The sequence below is a fragment of the Tiliqua scincoides genome, chromosome 1 (genome assembly GCF_035046505.1).
Source record: "Tiliqua scincoides isolate rTilSci1 chromosome 1, rTilSci1.hap2, whole genome shotgun sequence".
In the NCBI taxonomy this organism is placed as follows: domain Eukaryota; kingdom Metazoa; phylum Chordata; class Lepidosauria; order Squamata; family Scincidae; genus Tiliqua; species Tiliqua scincoides.
The window spans coordinates 70143533-70164796 of record NC_089821.1 but is presented as its reverse complement, the minus strand read 5'-3'; the positions used below and the strand labels follow the sequence as shown (position 1 = coordinate 70164796).

Below are 21264 nucleotides of genomic sequence, written 5' to 3'. Positions count from 1 at the left end.
CCTGTGATAATTATGACAAAATTGAGATATGCGATAACAATCGAGGCAACATGTGAGAATCATGATTCCATTTCAAGGGACTCAGCTGGAACCTGTGAGAGTTCTACAACATAGTCCTAAGCACAAATACACAAAAGTAAATTTCACTATATTTAATGGAAATTACTCCCTAGTAAGGGTGTTTTAGGATTGCATCCTTAGGCAGCAAAACCCTGCAAAAAATGGTGTATATTGGAGCGGCTGATGCAGTGGTGTAACTGAGGGGGGCAAGGGGAACAATTGCCCCAAGTGCCAGGCTGGGGGATGGCATCAAACTATCATCCACCCCCCGCCCCCGTGGTGCTGCCCTTGCATCACCCAGGGCTTTTTGCCCAGAGGCATTCTGAGGGCTGGGGAAGCAGCACACTGTCTCCCTGACCCTCCAAAGGCCTTGTAAGACCTTGGAGTGCTGAAAAAAATCATGTCTAGTTTTACAGAGGAAACTGGAAGTGATATTTCTAAGTCCTTAGAAGGCCTTCTAAGGGTATTAAAACATCACTTTCAGTTTCCTCCGTTAAACCAGAGTGATTTTTTTTTTACCCTCCAAGGTTTTTACAAGGTCTTTGGAGGGTCAGGGAGTGTGTGCTCCAGAAGGGGGGCTGGTGGCACTTGGGGAGCAGCAGCTTGGTGGGGGGGGGTGGCAGCCTGCGGTTTTGACCCCAGGTGCTATCTGGGCCAGGATTGCCACTGGGCTGATGGGAAGATGTAGTGTTTTTTTGGCTTTTGAGTCTCCATCCAGAACCAAGAAGAACATGGTCTCATGTGCAGTGATGGTGGTAATGTGAATAAGTTGATCCCAATGTGTATTTGACAGACTGCTCTTGAAGTGATGGGATTCAGTTCTGAAGAAATCAGAGATATTTTCAAACTTCTATCTGGCATTCTGCAGCTTGGAAACATTGAGTTCATGACAGCTGGAGGTGCTCAAATTACAACAAAAACTGGTAAGTGATGTCCTCCTGTGAATTGAGCTTCCACCTGGAATATTGTTATATTCTAAGAATTTGACATGCAAGACACTGGGGTCCTTTTGCTGCTTTTCTGTGACTGCTCAGGAATGATGCATGTTCTGTATGCAGTGTTTCTCAAACAATCTGTCGGGACCCACTAGGTGGGTCGCAAACCAATTTCAGGTTTCAATATTTTATTTTTAATAAATTAGACTTGATGCTACTCTGGTATGTGACTGCATTTGGGGAAATGTTATAATATACAGGCAACTCTGTATATGCCTTTAACAATAATAGTCAATGGGGCTTATACCTGGGTACGTGTGAATAGAATTACAGCCAAAGATTGTTAAAAATTTTCCTGCTTGATGATGTCACTTCTGGTCATGACATCGCTTCTGGTGGGTCCTAACAGATTCTCATTCTAAAAAGTGCTAAAAGTTTGAGAGCTACTGCTGTATGGAGTTGAAGGACAAGTTCCAGTTCAGTTCTTTCCAGTATGACACAATCTATTTCCCAGTCAGAACCCATTTGCTTTTTTGGCATTCATTGCAATTTTCATAGTTATTGGCAGACCTCAGTTACAAGCACTTTTGTTGTCTCTCTAGAACCCCTCACTGGAACTTAGGAGAAACTTTGTTTATTTAGATATTTATATCCCACTTTTCACCCTCCTCAGGGGCCCCAAGGGTGGTTCACATAACAAAATATTTCAGCAAGAATCCATAGCATTAATAATAAAACAAAACCTTAGATGTGTTGGAGTTGCTTGCCATAGGCAGTAGCTGGTGCTAGCATTTCCAGAGGGGAAGAAGCTGTCCCTGTGGTGCGCTAAAGTTTCATCCCTTGCTCATTATTCCCACCTCCAGTAGGGAAAAGAAAGTCCACGATTGCAGGCAGTATCACCAGCTCGATCTGGTATCTTTGCTGGGAGGTGTGAGTGTAAATAGGATGCTAGATGCAGGGAGGTGGCAGCAAGATGCAAGTATCTTGTGGTCTTGTGTGTGTGCCCTGAGGCATCTGGTGGGCCACTGCCAGATGCAGGAAGCTGGACTAGATGGGCTCTGGGCCTGATACTGCAGGGCACTTCTTATGTTCTCTATCATCCTCTTTCCTAGTGCTGAATAATGTCAGTGAGCTGCTCGGCTTGGATGCCTTCCAGTTATCTGAGGTGCTCACTCAGAGATCCATGTTTCTAAGGGGGGAGGAAATCAGCTCTCCCCTCACTGTAGAGCAGGTAAGTATGTTGCCAGCTGCTCTGTACTTTGCATAGTGACGGCACCTGCCTATGAAAGGATTTGGCCCCTAGATGGCAGCATTTGTGTGATGTCAAAGGGAAAGGACATTAAGGGATAACCCGGATTTGAGGAAAACTTCCTGCCTTAATGAGCAAGGCTTTCCAGAATGTATGTGGTGCCTGGGAGTAAAAGATTTTTGGGGAGAGTGGGCAGAGCAGCCTTGTTAACAGAGCTCTTGCTGTATAATGTGAGATGGGGGGGGGAGGAGGGTTTCTTCCTGGTGATTGGCTAATGCAAACTCTCCAGAGGATATGACCTTTTAACTTGGAGGAATCTCTCTTCTGGTGTGCTGGCCTGGCTTTAAAGATGGATATACGGTGATATGTCCTTTCCCTTCATTGGTCCTTCTTCAAAGTAGCACAAGCCTGACTCCAGTGTTGGCTTCACTGTGCACTGAGAAGGGCAGCTTAGAGCAATGTTGCGGTGTGCTGCTCCTCTGGTGCCTCTGAGGCTGCAGGACCCAGCAACTGTGTGGGTCAGTGAGAATTAACCCTTTAGTAGGTGTTTGCATCAGCGCTTTTGCTTGAGCAGTAGAAGTGGAATCTAAATGCAGAAAACTGGCACATTAGGTTTCACTTGATCAGTGTTGTGCCTTGAATGAACCTTGCAAGCCAACCTTAGCCTGTTTGTCATCTGACACAAAAGAGGGGTAAATGTTCCAAACAACCCCCACTTCAGGTTTTGGACAAATGCATAGAAATTCTTCTTCATTTAATACAAAATGTATGTATGGAAGTCCTCACCAGGGGATATTGTATTTGCCCCAGCATAGCTAGCTTAAAAAACTTATTTGACAGATTACTGCATGGCTATAAACCATGATTGTTATGTAACCTTGATGTCTGGAGGCAGTATACCTCTGTTTATCAGGTGCTTCTGGAAAACATCATAGGATGACCATCACCTTTTGGATACTCTCTTTATGAACTTTCCTTGGGCCACCTGCCTTGCTGCTGTTGGAAACCAAGTGCTGGACTAGATAGCTCTTGATGTGATCCACAAAGTAGTTCTTATTTCTGCAATAACTGTAGCTCAAATGCGCTCATTTCATATGACAGCTACGATTCTAGAGATGCCACAGTGTCAGCTGCTGTGCACGCCTGGTGCTCCCACAGAAGAGTATAGCACACAGCTCTCCCAGCAGCAGACCAAAGATCAAGCTATTGTAGGAGTAGCCCTTGCTCATTAGTGTGGCTTTCTGCTTCCAAATGCCATTTTCTCCATCCCAGCCCTCCAGGAACAGCAGCCAGTTGTTGCCAGACGCTCTTCTGGGCAGGGGAGAATATTCCAGTCAGTCTTCATTGTTTGCAAAGCTCATTACCATTCCAGGCTTTGACATTTTCAGTGTGTTGAGGAGCAGGAGCAATGAATGGAACCTTTGATAGAATGCAAATGTCCCATCTTCTCCCACCACCCCCCTACCCCCCCTCCACCGTGCTTTTGTCCCAGTGCTGGGTGTGGTGAGTCAGGCACCCATTCCTGGCAGATATGGCAAGGATGTTGAATGACCATGCAATCTAACCATTTGTGTTCTGTCTGTGCTTTGCTAAATGCGGTTGGCTCAGGGCCAAACCACACATTACAAGGAACATGAAACTACTGCCAACCTGTACCTTCCCCCACATATCTCTGGGAATGTTAAAATACATGGGAGATGACATCATTGTGCCCAGGGTTTCCCCACCCTCTGCAAGCACCCAGTGAAATGGAGTGGGGAGGTGGAGAAACTCTGAGTGCAGTAACATCACACATCTTCTTTTCCAAAATGTTACTGAGGAGAGGCAATCATGTGCTCCTTCTAACCTGTGGTTTGTGCCTCAGACTTCCCAAAAGACTCTGAGGGTTGTTAGTTACCCTTTGGATCCTTGTTGCTCTGTCTTCTGGTTTATGATTTTCTGCAAGAAGCTGAGACTCTTGGAAGTCATGCGACAGCTAAGGGAGAAAATGGAAAGGGCTGCTTTAGGTGTGTACACGCACACATTCCAGAGTGCATTTGTAGGTTCGTAGGACCTGGTTCTCACAAATCACAGAGGTAAACTTGCCCTTTATTTGTACCACTTCAAACTGTGGTAAGGGTCCACATGATTGAATGCATGAGGAGTCCTGCCCATAGCAAACTTGCTTGACAGGGAGAATGCTCAGCTAGACCCTTTCCGCTGTCATCTAGTTTTCTAAATGCAGGGAATTATTTGAAGGTGCATTCAGTCAAGTGAAACCCCTGCTGCACAGTCTGAAGCCTAGACACAGGTTTACTGCCTCATCTGATGTTTGTGAGATGATGGCCTGACTCTCCCTTGGGAGTTGGGAGGCCTAGCTGATAGTGGTCATCTCATTAGGGATAAAGGAAGAATTGGGATATCTTCACTGTTCGAGTCTTAAAAGTAGCTTCTCAGAGGAAGGTGCCGCTGCCAGAGCTTTGCTACCTGGTTCTTCTTGGTGGAGCACCCAGTAATCTGGCATGCAGTTCTCTAATAAAAAGACCAGTAACTGGTTTCCATCACTGAAGCCGTGACACCTGAACTTCCTCCCTGTTATCTCCTAGGCTGCTGACTCCAGGGACTCTCTTGCCATGGCCCTTTATTCACAGTGCTTCTCCTGGATTATCTGCAGGATTAACTCAAAGATAAAAGGGAAGGAAAACTTCAAGTCTGTGGGAATCCTGGATATCTTCGGGTTTGAGAATTTTCTGGTCAGACTTTACATTTTTGGGGGATTTGCGGCATGGACCAAATATTGTTTCCCTGTATGCAGAAAATGAACTGTGCTAATAACTGGAGTGGGAGGAGGTCAGCAAGGCAGAGACTGTGCAGGGTAATTACAGAACTTTAAGAACAATGTAGGATATCCTGTGAGAGTGACTCAGGAGGGACCTCGGGGACCACCATAACAATTATCCAAACAGCCCCTCTACAGATGGTTCAAACACTATTGAACTGTGCGTGGAAGTGCCAACTGGACCTACTCCTCACCCCCATGCACATGGCTGAGTAACAGCACACTGGAGTGGGGAGGAGACATGTGTGCCTACACCACTCCATGCATTGAGAAGGTTCAGTTTGGAATATTGTTCGAAGCAGCCCATTGTCACCTGTGTACTGATTGGTCAATAGGGAGTGGCCCACAGAAGAGGGAACAAACAGATGCTGAGTACTTCTGCTATCTGTCCCATGCTTCCTGCATGCAGGTCGTTTACTGTGTAGTCCTTGAGGGAAAGATAGTTCTCCACGCAAGGCACATCACTATTATTAACATTGGTTCTCTTTGCACATGCACAGGTGAATCGTTTTGAGCAGTTCAACATTAACTATGCAAATGAGAAGCTCCAGGAGTACTTCAACAAGCACATATTCTCCCTGGAACAGCTTGAATACAACAGGTAGTGAAAGTGGCCTCTCAGGAGGCAGTGACCAGTGCTCACTCCCAACGGCTCCTGGTAACCAGGAGAATCCCTTGCCCTCAAGTGGAAAAGGAAGAAGTGCATGAACATAAGCCATTTTGGATTTCACTTTTTGCATTCTACATGGTGCTAAGAAATCCTGGGAGGGGTGGCAAGAACAAATCCTCCATCTCTTGAAATGAATTGATCTTGCCTCTTGGTTTAGCCTGGGGATATTCTCCTCTCCTTGCTCCTCTGTCTTCCTCTTGTTCCAACTGTAATGCTTCTTGCCTTTTCATCAATCCTGTTTTCCACAAATTAGTATTTGACTTAGTTTTTTCCCCCCTTGTTTGGCAGAGAGGGGATAAGTTGGGAAGCCATTGATTGGATGGATAATGCAGAATGCCTGGATCTTATTGAGAAGGTAGGTCTCTGTGGCTGGTGCAGTGCAGAGCCAAAAATCTGTTCTCCTCTGTGATCAAGCTTTTCTCTGAGCCTTGATCTCAAGTTCAAGGCCTGTTTCTGTGCCTCATTTTGCTGCTAATACATTTTGCTGCTGCCTAACCACCCCCCCTTTAGAAAAAAATATATATCAAGCCATTCCCAGTTATGGGGAATGCTTTAAGAGACATCCTTCTCTTGTCCACCTCCCCACCCTTCAGCCGGGGTTCTTTCACCGCTGTGACAAACAAATGAGCATCAGAAGGGGCAATGGGTGACTTTAGAGAATTTCACCCCCCCCAGCTTATCCACAATTCTCTAATGTCTCACCCATTACTCCTTCTGATGCTCATTCATCGTGAGAGGGAAAGGACAGAATTTAGGTGGGCAGGAGAAAGAACTGCTGCCACAACACAGCCTTTTCAGCCACCCCTAGTTTTACCATGTACTGAACCACATAACAATATTGCATGAAATGATCAAGAATTGACTTGGATATTATTTTTTTCTCATTTTTCTTTTTTAACAAGTCAAGTAATTCCTGTCTGCAATCTTGGAGAACTACTGCCGGCCTGTGTTGAGAACATTAGACCAGTGGTTCTCAAACTAGTGGGTTGTGACCCACCAGCTTGTGTAAAGCTTCCCCCGTCTCTTTAAGGGGCAGGGAAGGGGGGAGGTAGCAATGCAGTCCCCAGGGTCATGTTACTAACAGGGGGGTGAAAGGGGGCTATTTTTACTTACTGAGGGCTACTGGCAACTGCAGGAGTTGTGGGGAGCCCCGATCAGCCCTCCACAGGGCTCCCCGATGCTTAGAACGTTGACGTAGAATGTTGAGAAAAACCGGTCATCGAGCAACCAGGAAGTGCTTAGCGACCGGTTTTTCTTAACGTTCTACGTCAACATTCTAAGCATCGAGGAGCCCTGCAGAGGGCTGCTCGGGGCTTCCCACAACTCCTGCAGCTGCCAGCAGCCCTCGGTAAGTACAAATAGCCCCCCTTCATCCCCGTTAGTGACGTGATCCTGGGGATCACATTGTTGTCTCCCCCTTTTCCCCGCCCCTTAAAAGGACGGGAGAAGCATTACGCCAGTTTGAGAACCACTAGTCTAGTGTTCTCTAGTGATCCTGGGGATTGTGTTGCTGCCCTAGCCCCTCCCCCGCAACGACTTACTTAGGGAATAAAATTCTCCCTAAATTTGAGAACCACTGCACTAGACAAACCAAAGATCCAGCTTCCTGTAATCTAGCTTCCCAGCTCATTCAGGGCCCGGCTTTTATTCCCAAATTTGAATGTAGGTATTACTTGTATTTGAAACTGTCCTAGGGATTCAGTTGGGACTAGACAGAGTTGTCCTTTTCGGTACTCTTGCACTCCAGAATATAACTGTCAAGCTTCTCCTGGTGCACCCCATCATGTTATGCCACTCATGGCATAGTCTGTCTTTTTGACTGCAAATCTGTCTGTTGTTTGGCTTTAGAAACTTGGTTTACTGGCATTGGTTAATGAAGAGAGTAGATTCCCCAAAGGTACAGATAGCACCCTTTTGGAGAAGCTCCACAACCAGCATGGGGTGAGTAAGCTCAAGTATTTATATACTTCTAAAGTGTATATGCTGTATTAGCAATCCTGTGGACTCTCGTAGTAACTCAGTTTTTAAAAATACAGCAAAACATTATACAGGTTGAGCCTCATTATTCAGGTGGGTTCCCTTCCAAGCACTCACTTGGATGGAAAAAACTTGGATGGCAAAAAATTAACTAAAAACTTGGATGGCACTATTAAATTTAAATCAATTTAAAAAACAAAGTTTCTTTGCTCTGGTGATTGAAAAACAGCCTTGCTGACCTTTGTGATGTAAGATAAGAGTCATTAAGAAGACAATCCATCAATCAGTCCTCCTCCAAGAGCTTAGAAATGAGCTTCACTCAGCCCCTCCGTTCACCAATGCAAAGTGATCACCTTTCTGCTTAGGGGGAAGGGAGGGGTAGCCTGGAGAGAGAAGGACTGATGGATTGTCAGCCAGGTGCCCCCCCCCTCTCTCATTAAGGAGACTGTTGTTAAAGGACTGTTCAGTTTTTGAAACTGATTTTAAAGGGATGCATTTTTCCCCTTCTCCAGGGATCAGCACATTCCTTCTCATTTGCAGGGGCCATTCCTGTTGAGTCAAATCCGTGTATAAAAAAATCCATGTATAAATAGTTTGGACCTGTAATTCTCATATAAAACAACCAGAAATCAGAAACAGAACTAAATAAGCAATTGTCAGTTGCCTCCCAGTGACTCAAGCACCTTCCTGAAGAATAAGCTTTTAACTCTCCTTCTAAAAATCAACCAGTTCCCTAGGCAAGGGATTTGAAAGGTAAGGTATCACTGCAGAGAAACCAGTGTCTTGTAACTACCTGTCAAAACTTGACCAGCATCAGCAGACAGGGCATCTCCTGATGATCTTGGGAGCATATGGTAGGAGGCTTTCCTTTAAGGACCTGACGTGGGTAGGGAGGTGGCAGACAGGAGGCAAAATGGGAGAGGAAGAAGGAGGATATCAGCAGCACTAGCATGCACCAGTTCCTACCCCATTCTGTAACTGCTTTCTTCTCCCTTACTCTCTTCAGACTTGTGCCAGTAAAATAGCTGGCGCAGATCTAAGGAGACCCATTGGGGCAGTGGATGCTTGCCCCAGGTAAAGGAACAAAAGTCCCTTTACCACCAGGAAGCCTCAAGACTGCCTGCACAAGATACAATGTGTGCTTGGCACAGCTGCATTGGCGGGAGGGGTGCGGAATTTAGTTAGTGCTGTAAGATTTATTTAATCAGCTGGCAGCCCTAGTATCCACAGCAGTTTCATTTGGTATATCTTTGGAAAGAAGAAGGGTATACCAAACTAGTTGAAAGAAAAGATAAGCCCTATGCGGACCATAGTTGGATGTTCTATGTAACTTCCACACACTGCCCCCTGTTCTGTGCTCACACACAGGCAATCCTTGCACCCTACACTGTTCCTGATCTCACAACTAAGAACAACATGGCCACTGTTCTTCTGATCTTGGGAGAAAGGAATTTCTCCATATTTGGAGCTACGTGGATTTTGTTTTTCAAGAGGTGGCAAAGAGAACAAGACAGGCACACTCCATTCTCCACATGGAGTCCCTTATTTTTTTAGACTCCCTGTGATTTAATTCCAGTATGGGGAGTACTCCCTCCGTGTTGTCTGATAAAAAGACTATTGAGCAGTGAAGATAAACTAGTCCTCTTCAAGGCAAAGCAAACCAGATTGCATAATGCTTATTCTCTCTTGAGCAAATGGCCCTCAATCACTAACAGATGAGTAGTCACTAAGATTCAGTGGGTGGAAGTTAAAATTAGATTAATAATTCAGGCTAGAAGAGGCTTCCTTATTCGGTTTTCTGGATAATGGCTAAAAACCAACAGTCATGAACTGTATTCTGCAAAGAATATTTCAGCTGGGAATTCAGGAGGCAGGCTGTTCCAGAGGCTTGTGATGTACCAGAATGCATAACTCTGAGGCACAAAATCGTCCAAAAAGATAAATTTTGGCTCATCGGGACATCTGAAATGTAGCACCAACAGAGACCTTCGCAAAACTTTCTCCTCCCTGATGTCTCCACCAATCAATCACAACTGGGTTGCTGTGGTTAGTAAGATTATGGTCACTTTGGACCTGACTATGATGTTTGAACCTGGCCCATTTCTGCAATGCACTGACAGTTTAAAGGCCAGGAATGGCTACCACACTGATAGAAGTCAGCAGGCGTATTGCTTTGAATACTAGAAACCATGTGTTTTGCATATTAGAAACAGTATTTTTCTCTCTTTGTTTCAGAACAACCAGTATTACATGAAGCCCCGAGTGACAGATTTCCAGTTTGGGATCCAGCATTATGCTGGAGAGGTAGGTGCATCTTTTGCTGGATTGCTCACTGGCCAATTGGCTGAGTTTTAAGTCCTGAAAGCCAGTGAGCAATCCGACCTCCACCTGAGGCCTACAAAGTGAAATTAGAGCAGGAAGTTCTTTGGTCTGGAATGGGCATCTGTCAACATCTTTTGAATTGCTGCTTCCGGTCATAGCTGCTGCTTTGGCAGCACTTCTCAGGTGTTGCTTTTTCCCAATAGACAGTAAGCTTCTTTAGGACCAGAGGTGACACGACAGTTAGCATAAGGATGTTGTTGTACATAAACTTCCCATGGTGAATGATTTCTGCTTGCCCCATAACGTTTAGAAGCCCTTGTGACTTGAGCAAGGCCATTGTGCTGTGTCTGTGTACCCCTGCTGACTGTTCCTGGTAACCGCTGGAGGCAACATTGTGACTCACCATGTGATGGACAAGCTCCATGTCGTAAAAGCTTCTAAATGTTATGAGCTGGGTCAGGGTTCCTCATGGCAACTGTAGGTGAGTGCTCTAAGTTTTGTCATTCTGGGTGAGGAGTGTCATTCTGGCTCTCTGCAATCACTAACGTGGACTCTTTGCACACTTTTTTTGTGTGAGAACTTCTATTCCTTTTGATATTACTTAACCTGAGATAGAAACTGGCTGCCAAGTTGCAGTTAGCAGAGGTGGGCAGCAAGAAACTCTTTTGCTGAGAGATGGTGAGCTCTGGAGCAGAATAGGGCTGCCCATTTATTTGTTTGTTTGTTTATTACATTAGATGCACATCCTGTTTTTCAACTGGAATGTGGCTCACAACATTAATAAAATATCACTGTTCCATTAGAAACCATACACTTTGAAAATTAAAAGTATGAAAGGAATGGCTCCATGTGGAAGGGGAAGAAGAGGAGGACAAGTTGGGGGAATAAGTAATGTTGCCATACTGAACTTGGAGACAAGTGAAAATAAAAAATCAAAGCAAGAATAAATAAAGCCAAAATCCTCCCACACTTGGACAATGTTTCATTCCTCTGAACCTGTACAAGGGAACCATGGAAGAGAGTGGCTCTGAGCTGAAGCAGGAGCATTCATGTCATGGTGCCTTCACCTTCTTCCATTGCTTGGTTCTCTCTCAGAGAGCCTTGATCTTAGGTGACCACTGTGGCAGGGGAGGGGAAGTGTCAGTTCAGTTGAATCAGGAGTGTGTGATGATATCCTCACCTGCCCTCCACCCACCCTTCCTTTTTTTCACAAGGCAGTTGGGGCTTGCATAACTCCTCAGGGAAAATATTTTCCCCTCTTAACTGTACAAGGGTGGAAAAATGCACAAGATATTTGGGAACTTTGGCTATGTAGACAAGGAGTTTTTTCTCCTTTGTGAAGCATATCTATGGTATTTTTGAGCACATTTCCATGTTCTGTTACAACCTGTCATTTGCAGGTCCTCTATGATGTGAGAGGGTTTCTGGAGAAAAACAGGGACACCTTTCGGGATGATATCCTAAACATGCTGAAGGATAGCAGGTAAACAGTCCATCACCATTTTGAATGCAGCTTGAACTGGTTAGCCACTAAGGCTCACTGGATGAGGTAATAGTGTGTAAGAAAAATATTGCAATGCCATTTGAATCGAGGATGGGAGCAGATGTTTCTTGGGTGTTCACAAACACAAACTTAAAGATGGAAAGCTGGAGTAAGGCTCTACCACAATATAGTGACCTGGCAAATACCTAACTATTTTGCCCTGCAGAGCTGACCTATTGCTCTTGTGTTCTCAGTCAGACCTCTGCTGCTGGGCTAGCGGTTAGTGAGCTCCTTAGGACCTGACAGGACACACCACCTGAAAAGAATACTTCAGACATCTGTACCTCAGACTCCTTTGCCTGCTATCTGGGCAAAGGGGCACTTTTAAAAGTGCTGCTCTTCTTACATTTGGTAGGGGGGAGCAACTATCTCTATTCACCCCAGCATAGCATCTTTGCTGATGTTTGTTCTGCCTGTTTTGAAATTATAAACCGTTTTGGGACAGGAAACTGTTCACTTATCTATTTTGCTACATAAATTGCTTTGTGGATTCTTGTTGAAAAACAGTATATAAATATTCTTAGTTAATATTTATTGTTATTGTCAGAGACCTTCAAAGGGAAAAAGGAATGCATTAGCTAGTCAACAAAGAAATAAATAGACACAGAAACACCATCTTGAGTTTGTCTGGCTTTGGAATTCAGTGTTCTGTGACTTCTCTGCCTTGTGCTTCTCTTTGCTTCCAGGCTGGATTTCATCTATGATCTCTTTGAAAGAGTTTCTAGCTGCAACAGTGAAGACACTCTGAAGATGGGCACTCAGAGGCGCAGGCCAACAGTCAGCTCTCAGTTCAGGGTAAGAGCAGCAGGTCCACTTGAGGGTGCCTGCAGATGAATCCCAAAAAACGGAATCCACCAGGGTTGTGTGTGTGCTCCCCTGGGGTGAGCCCAGTTTCCTTGCGCCTCTGCTGTGAGAAGGGCAGACATCAGTGCCACCAGTTCAAGCACTGATTCAGCTTCTACGCTTATCCCTTCCCACCTCACATGCTTCAGGCTGTCAATCCTTTTTGTGTCAAAAAAGCCACATGTGCATTTATTCCATCAGAAAATGTGGTTTTTATTAATAAACGGAATCATACACTTTATTTTTTTAAAAATGATTGGGCTTTTTTGTTGTTGTTTCAAAACTGCTTTGGGGATCAAGGGGAGGGTTTCCCGACACAGGGATTAATCAGTTGGAGCTGTGTACTGCTGATTTCTGCTGTCAACTGGAATAACCAGTTTTTTGCTGAACCTGGCTTGGTGAAAAAGCTCAAAATTGAGCCATACGAAAGTCAATGCTCATAGGTCCCTGTTCCTTTACCCCACTTGACAGTTCTGGTATGCCTGGATGCCTTTAAAAGGGGATTGGACAAGTTTCTGGAGGAAAAATCCATTATGGGTTACAAGCCATGATGTGTATGTGCAACCTCCTGATTTTAGAAATGGGCTATGTCAGAATGCCAGTGCAAGGGAGGGCACCAGGATGCAGGTCTCTTGTTATCTGGTGTGCTCCCTAGGGCATTTGGTGGGCCGCTGTGAGATACAGGAAGCTGGACTAGATGGGCCTATGGCCTGATCCAGAGGGGCTGTTCTTATGGTATGGCAAATTGTCTGTGTGCAATGGGGAGAACAAGGAGAGAAATGCCTCCCTCAAAATCCCTTTCTGCAGAGAAATAACTGCAGTATTTTTTCCAGGACTCCCTACATTCTCTGATGGCCACACTCAACACGTGCAACCCACTCTTCATTCGTTGCATCAAACCCAACCTGGAGAAGGTGAATCTCACAAAGAAGAGTTTCCGGTTGAGGGAGGGAGATAATAGCTTTGTAGACTGGAAGGGTGGGTGGGTGGGGGCCTTCTGCCCTTTCCCCCCAGAAGCTGCAGAGCAGTGAGTTTACAACCAGCCAGGGCAACATAAACAGAGCATTTCGGGTATCAAGCAGGAACAGTAGAATCCAGATGCTATGGTAAGAAGAAACTGTTCTGTGAGTCTAACATGGATTCCTACAAGGTTCCTTTTCCTTTGAGCAGAGTTAGCAACAAAAAAAGCAGGACAAAGTGCTAATATTTCAGTCTAGTACTCTGTCTCTTGGCAGGTTCTAGCGGTAAGGGGAGGTATTGTATGTAGCCCGTAAGCCTGCTGCATGCTGTTCCTTTAAGGCAGGGGTGTCCAAAGTTTTTGACAGGAGGGCCACATCGTCTCTCTGATACTGTGTCGGGGGCCGGGGGAAAAAAAGAATTAATTTACATTTAAAATTTGAATAAATAAGTTTACATAAATGAATATATTAAAGATGAACTTATATGAATGAATGAATGAAGGTCTTGCAATAGCTCAAGGCCTATAAAAGGCCTTGCACAAAGCAAGGCTGGCCTTTCCTTTGCTGCCACTGCTGCCTCACAGACGCGAAACAGCAAGCAGTGGAGGGAGCCCTCATCCCACAGCTCACACAAGAGGTCAAACAGTCACCCTCGTGCTGAGAGCAGTTGCGTCTGGCCAGTGTGGGCTTCAACAAATCCCCAGAGGGCCAGAGGCTCATTGGAGACTGTGGGTTCCCTGAGGGCCGCATTAAGAGGCCTCGAGGGCCACAAGTGGCCCCAGGACCAGGGTTTGGGCACCCCTGCTTTAAGGCATTCAAAGAAGCATCCTGCATAGCAGCAATACCCTCTCAAGCTTAGGCAGCTACTTGCTAGGTTGACCTGGGTACGTGCCCAGGGCTAATTATGTGAGATGCTGGGGGTGCCTTTCATAATGCTGAGGCCAATACAGTACTTTTCATGCAAACAAATTCCTTACTTTTTGTGTCTTACCCTTGGCTTGTCTATGCTTGGTTTTGCCTAGGCTCCAAACCTTTTCAATCCAGGTGTGGTACTGAAACAGCTGCAGTATTCAGGCATGCTGGAGACTGTGAAAGTTCGAAGAGCTGGCTTTCCCGTACGGCGGCTCTTTCAGGATTTCCTTCTCAGGTAAAAGTGATGGGACAACTTGTAGAATGGGGTTTTGCTGACCTGTAGCTTTCAATGCTTTGGGATTTTGTGTGTGTGAGAAAGATTAGACTAAGGGGATCCAGAATAAGATGCATTGGTTTGGGAAGAAGAAGAAAATTAGATTTCCTTGTGGCAAAAAGTACAAGGCAAGCCTGAGCAGGCCACCTTTTTCATCAATTTCTATCTGTTATATAAAACAACATAATGATTGTTATGTAGTATGTTGCTCTTCTTGCCAGTATAAAGGGACTTGCCTGTCTATAATGGTTTGAGCTGGCTGATTAGAGAAGGAAGAATAAATAAACATTCTCAAGTAAAGTATATTGAATTTGCTGAACTACATTCAGTGGCTTTTGTCAAATTACATTTTATAGGTTTAGTGTGTGGAACATGTGGTTATCATTACAGTCTAGCACCACAGTGGTCAGATGCCAGATGCTTCAGTTTATTTGTATTGCAGATTGCTGGAAAAGATACAAAGAGTGGCCAGTTGCCAGCTTATGGGAACTTCCAACCTTTCACCACTCAAAAGCCAAAAGGCAGATAGGAATTGCATCCTCAGGGAGAGGGCAGCTTTGCGTGTAATGCAGTGGTTTCCAAACTGTGAGCCATTGTTATCTGTGCATTGGTGATACCTGACTACTGTAATGCACTCTGCCTGCCATTTGGAAGCCTGATTTTTGCCTGGAATGCAGAGGCCAGACTGCTGATGGAGAATTGAGCTCAAAAGCACCTTTCTTATATCCACTGCACTGGCTGACAGCTTGTTTCTGCACTCACTTCAAAGCATTGGTTGTGCCTATTAAAGCAGTTTATGGCCTAAAACCTTCCTAGAGACTAAGATCTTTATCCCAAGTCCTGTTCTCTGACCACCTCTGATATAAAGGTGGTTGGCAAGGACTAGGGGCCAGGTCTCATTGGTGTTCCCCGCCACTGTGGCATCCAGGGGCACACCTCCAGGGGTACTATTCCCCACCTGGATGTGCCACCCACTTGTGTCCACTGCCTTCCCGATACTCTCTCCCACTGCCTCCCTCTGAGGGCCAAGAAGTCTTCATGCAGCTTCCCTGGCCCTCAGAACGTCTTCTGGGAGGCAAAAATAGTCACTTCCGGTTTTTGCTAAAAACCGGAAGTGACTATTTTAGCCCACAGAAGGCTTTATGAGTCCAGGGAAGCCACACACAGCCTCCCCAGCCCTCAGAATGCCCTCAGGAGGCAGCAAATGCTGCCCCTTCCTCTTTGCCACCCTGGACCATGTGACCCCCCCCTGGACCTCTGCCAGGTACACCACTGCAAGGCCTTTTTATTGATGATGCCACATCTCTTGAATTCCTAGGGATGGGGATTAGGAGGGTCTCCATGTTTGCTGATCTAAGAGAGCAATGGAAACATGTTTGTTTATTTCATTGTTTATTGAAGAATGGTTAATTTTTAGGCCTTTGATATGTTTTGGCTGGTTTTCAATGCTTTGCTGCTATTTTCTGTCACCAGGGATTTTTCTGTCTTGTGGTGTTTGATTGCATTTTTTGTTTTGTCTTTTTAATTTTTGGAAACCACTTTGGAATGGTTCTTTTATGAAAAGCATTTTATGCAAGCACTTAAATGAATAAGACCATGCTTAGATTACTTTGTGCCTGCTCTTGGTAAAGAGATTTAGTTTGGTCTTCTCAGGTACAAGATGCTCTTGAAGAACTGGAACCAGCCACACAGTGCAAAGACTGCATGTGCAGCCTTCCTGGAGACACATGACAGTGTCCAGAAAGAATGGAAGCTGGGTAAAAGCAAGGTATGCCATTTGTGTGTGAAAGGGCAATGTGGAACCATGTTCTGCACAAAGGAATTCTTCAGGGGCAACCTGCACACACGATAGTGGCAGCAGCAGCTTTTAGAAGCTTTTCTGCCCACTGCATTTGGTGCCTGCATTGTGCTGCTGAAATGTTTGGGTCCCATTCAGGCATGAACTCTCCAGAGAAATAACCTGAAGGCTCAGTCAAACATCCCGTCCCATCCCTAAACACTTCATTACTCAGTCTAAGGGTGCATTCACACGAGAGTCTTTGTTGTGCAGCTGCTTAAGTATTTTAACACTGAAGGGGGAGCACAAGGAAATGCAGGGGAAATGTTGTTGGGAGAGGGAGAGGAGGCCCTCTCAACATCATTCCTATAGTCATGCATACTGTGTCCCCACGTTGGCCTTGAAAACTTCTCCCCCCCCCCCACTCCCAATGTTGCAATGCAGGTGAGTGGAGTGTGACCACAATATGAACTGAATGGATTCTGATGTAGCTCACCCACCATTAAAAAATGGTCTATGGAGACCATTTCCACGAAAAATGCTGTCAGGTTCATAGGAATTATTTTGGAGCAGCTTGCATCATTTTAATTTGGGAATTACATAGTTCTAGTGAGGGTGGGGTCATAAGCCAATGGCAAACTTCATGCTTTGCATTCAAGACCTGTAGGTCCCTTCCATGTTCAGTTCCTGGTTGCTTCAGCTCAAGGAGCTGGGAAGGAAAGACCCTTGTCTGAGACCCTGGAGAGCTGCGGGACTCCATGTTCCTATGATCTGCTTCAGTACAAAGCAGCTCTTTCTCTATGCTGACTTCATGCCAGCATTTCTTCTGCAGTCATCTGTGGTCCAGATGGGCAGAGGGTGACATCCATTGTGCGACTGGCCTTCAAATTTATGCTAATGGAATCCTAGCTGAATGAAACAGCAGTAGATTTATTTTTTTTAAGGACCAGCAAACATTTTTTTTCCCTCCCTTCCAAATGCCCAAATCAACAGACTGTAATTGCAGACCTGATGTAATTTTATTGCTAGGCAAACAGCCAGGAAGGAGCTTTGAAGATGAGCCTTGGTTGCATGCCTACATTTATGTCACTAAGTAGAAGGGAGATCATGATAATGATCATAACATTTCTATAGGGTATATCAAATGGGTAAAAAAGTGTTTCACTGACAGAGGCTTTCTAAACGGGGGGTGGGGGAGGTGACATTTTATGTTGTGTCTATTTTCAATTATGATATATTGACATATTGCAGAATTTGGCACTGAGTGTATCATGTTTAGAAACTAGATCAGAATTCCAACTTCATTATTTAAAAAAAAAAAAAAAAGCAAGTTTCTTGTCCCCGAGGCTGGAAAGGTAGGCTTGAAAGCAGGTGAGCAGTGCCTGGTAACATCCAATGTATTTGCTGCCACTTCTGACAGTAAACTGGGATATGAATAAAATAAACATGTCATTTGTAGTGTTCACAGTGTAACTGCATTAGAATTGTGGATATAACCTCCCATATCTATAATGTCAGAGGACAGAGTAGTGTCTGGGGAGAACTGAGGGAGCAATCCTTTTTGTGCTGTTAAGTTGTGTTGCAAAAGTATCACTGTCAGCCCCATCTAGCTTGCCACTAACTTATTCCACACAGAAGGCCTGCACTTGATTTACTAATTGTCTTTCTTACTGCCCAATCCTATCCACTGCCACGTTACAGCCTGCAGCCTTGCCAATGGAGTGTGCACTCCATGCTGTGGTGGTGGCAGCGGCCTGCAGGAGGTAAGTAAAAAAGAGGTTTTACTTACCGCCTCCCAGTAGTCTGCCCAAGTGGCTATGGGTCTCCTTGGACATATGCAAGCCATTTTGCTGGCATATATCTGAGGAAAGAAAAGGAGCAGGGAGGTTTTGAAAAGAGGGAATAAGATCTGGTGCATGCCAGTGCCGCTGAGATCTACCCTCTCCTTCCCTGCCCAGCCATGATATGCCCCTGCTGCCAACTTATTGAAAACAATTGAGCTACTGCTGTGCATGCCATGCTGCTGTCCATCTGTGGCAATGGCCCAGAAGCGCATGACAGCAGTCCAGCTTTCATGCCAGTGTAAAGGACTTTGAGCTGCTGGCACATGATTTCTGGCAGCACAAGTTCCAGTAGGACTAATTCTGAGTTAATAAGGAAGCCCAGTGACTTTGGGCAGCAACTCAAGAAATAATCATGCAGGCAATGCTTCTTCTTTGTGGGGCATGTGGATGGGATTCAAGAGGGGCTGCAGGCTCTTGTCCCATTGCCTCTGCTCTTAGAATCCCCAAGGCTATGAGCATGCCAGAATCAGGGAGAAGAAACTAGTGTGAAGTAATTAGACTCTGCCGGATGTGCTGAAAGGGCATTTGGGGCTGCCACTCTTTTCTGTGGTTTTTCTGTTCTCTCGTCTATGCTGTGGAATTTGGTTGCTATTTCTCTGGGACTGGACAGACTCCAGGTTGTGCTGTGTTCTGCAGATTGGACTGCCCAAAAGAAGGGCAGGAGGAGGAGATAGCTCAGGCATCCTTTTTAGAGCAAGGAAGACTGAAAAGGGCCTGCCGCTAGCAAGAAAGCAGAAAGGAAATCACTTTCTGCATACCAGGCACTTGAAGTTAATAAATCAACCTTGGAGCCATTAAATAGAACAGATTCAAAGTGACTGGTGCACAGACGGCTGACCTTTGATCCCTCTGAGAACAATAGGACTCTCTCTCCTTCTGTCTCAGTTGCTGGCCTATCTGAGAAGGGACTGGTTGCCTCTCTGTCCCCCAGTTGGTGCTCAGGGAGTCTGGGTCACTGTGGCGGTGCTGCAGCCCAACTTCAAAGACTTCCCTCTGCAGGATGAGCAGGAGGAGGGGCAACATCTGCAGACACTCTGCAGACTATTGAGGTAGTTTAATTGCAGAGGCAGAGAAAAGACAGTCAGGACAACTTCTTAGAAAGATATTAGAGGTGTAGGGAAGAGAGCCATGGCCCTTGATAAATGATGAAAAACTGATTGATTACATTAAAACAAGAGAAATGTTTGTGGCACCGAATAACTTTTTAAAAGTTTCTTTGTTTGTAGTCAGTGTTGAATATGAGCAGCAAGACAGAAATGACAATGGCGAACAGGTTAAACTTAAGTTTTGAAGCACATTTTCTGGCACCTGATTTTTGGCCTCAGTTATTAAAGTGGTAGTTTTAGGCTGTTTGGGTAGCAATGGGGGAAATGCATGAGACTGAGCAATTTCAGTGCTGCCACTGCCTTGCTTCTGCTTCTCTGCCACCCTGTGCTTCCCTTTTCAAAAGGCAGGAAAAGGCCAGAAAAAGGAAGCAGGGAGTCATCTCTGCTCTTCTTTTCCTAGCTGGGGAAGAGCAGAAACACAGCAGTGTAATGGTGGTGGGGTGGAGTCCTGGTTAGGGCATCAGTGGGGATGCCTGCATCCATCTGCTGCCTGAGCCAGCAAGTCTGCTGAGGGCCAGCCCTGGTCTGGGGAACTGCACAGCAAAGGTGCATGTCCCATTTGTGGGGGGCAAGGGTGTTCAAGTGCACATCTGACCTGCATGACTCCTACTTTTCCAGCTCTTGATTTGTCCTGGTCCCCTAAAGAGGGAGAAAACATTCCAGAAGGCAATTTGCATTGCAGGAGGAGAAAACAGTTTGCGGGTTTGTGCAGTGGACATGCTTTGCAGAGAGGCAGAGTAACATCAGCATGGGGTTCTCTGTTTGGTTTCAGATGGGTAGAGGCTTGATTTGGAATTTTCTATAAAGGAATGGTACATTTTGAGTAAAGGGCAACCACCCACTAAGCCAATGCCAGATTAGGAGAGTTAAAGGAAAATCCTACAGATTTTCTTACTGCCTACTTTACATGGCAGTAAACGCAGGTTTGTTACTCAATGCTGCAGTCAGACCTGGCATTCTGATGAATATCTTATGTGCTATATTTTTAGGTACATGCCTCAGAAACATGGCCCTTCATGTGCCAGGAAGGCAAGCCTTGCCCAAATCCATGCAGTGCTTGAAGCAGGTGCAAATGGTGCCCCCACTGCAAACCTGCTTAAAAAAAACTGCACTGAATGCAGTAATCCAGCCACCTATTCCCTTACCTTAGGGACCTCATATGGTCTCTTTAAACAAAAGAAGTGCAAGATATGCTGCAAGTGCTGCCAATATGTTTTGTACCTCCTCTTTTGTTTAAAGTGGCCACGCAAGGGAGGAGTGAGGTGAGTGAGTAGAGAAACCTTCGGATCTGATTCCTGCTCCCTAACAGTACAGCATGGCTCCACCCATGGTGGGCTGGAGGAAAGTGACTGCAGATTTGGGGTGTAAGACAACCCAAGTTTGTTTCCTATAACCTGCCACTTGATGCTACTCACATCACTCACTTCATGGATGGACTGGCCCTGCAGGAGAGATACCTTATACCATAAAGGTCTGACGGAAATCTGCATGCTAAATCATAGCTTTTTTGTGGGATGCTCTAATAGGGGATTTGTGTTCTGCAGGTAAGGTTGCCTTCTTTTACTGGTCCTGCTACTGTGCCTTTAATAGTAATTAAGCAGGAGAAACAGATTGTCTTGGCAAGGAGATGAGTGGTGGGAAAAGTGTTCCTTGCTACATTTCTGTTTGTCAGGTTGCACTTAAAGGAACAAGGCCAGTAAAAAGGTAGCCATCCTGGCTCTCTTCTTTTGCTTGCTTGAAAATAAATAGATTGAAGCAGTCATGAGTTTGCCTTGTGAATCCAGTCTCTTTGTGCTTATCAAGAGATCCTGCTATAATGTTCTCTGGGTGGAGCTATTGAGAAAGAGAGTGCCTCTCTTTGTTTCTTGAGGTGAGATTGAGGTTCAGGGAGTGTGTTCCTGACCAATGAACCGTCTGAGGCTTCTTCTGTTTCTGTCCCCCATAGATTTCCAGGGTGCTGTTGAGGACTCTGTGG

The 21264-nt window shown here is 45.4% G+C and overlaps 1 protein-coding gene across 1 annotated transcript in view; it reads left to right on the top strand.

Annotated features, from left to right (window-relative positions):
* Positions 1–21264, top strand: part of LOC136644908 (unconventional myosin-X-like) — an 80467-nt gene that overhangs the window by 21238 nt on the left and 37965 nt on the right. Inside the window, exons 10-21 of the mRNA XM_066621124.1 lie at positions 854–983; positions 2108–2226; positions 4830–4976; positions 5563–5663; positions 6021–6087; positions 7581–7673; positions 9945–10013; positions 11432–11514; positions 12261–12369; positions 13251–13331; positions 14399–14523; positions 16216–16330. Coding sequence (XP_066477221.1) covers positions 854–983; positions 2108–2226; positions 4830–4976; positions 5563–5663; positions 6021–6087; positions 7581–7673; positions 9945–10013; positions 11432–11514; positions 12261–12369; positions 13251–13331; positions 14399–14523; positions 16216–16330 — 1239 coding nt within the window. The remainder of the gene's footprint in view (positions 1–853; positions 984–2107; positions 2227–4829; positions 4977–5562; positions 5664–6020; positions 6088–7580; positions 7674–9944; positions 10014–11431; positions 11515–12260; positions 12370–13250; positions 13332–14398; positions 14524–16215; positions 16331–21264) is intronic.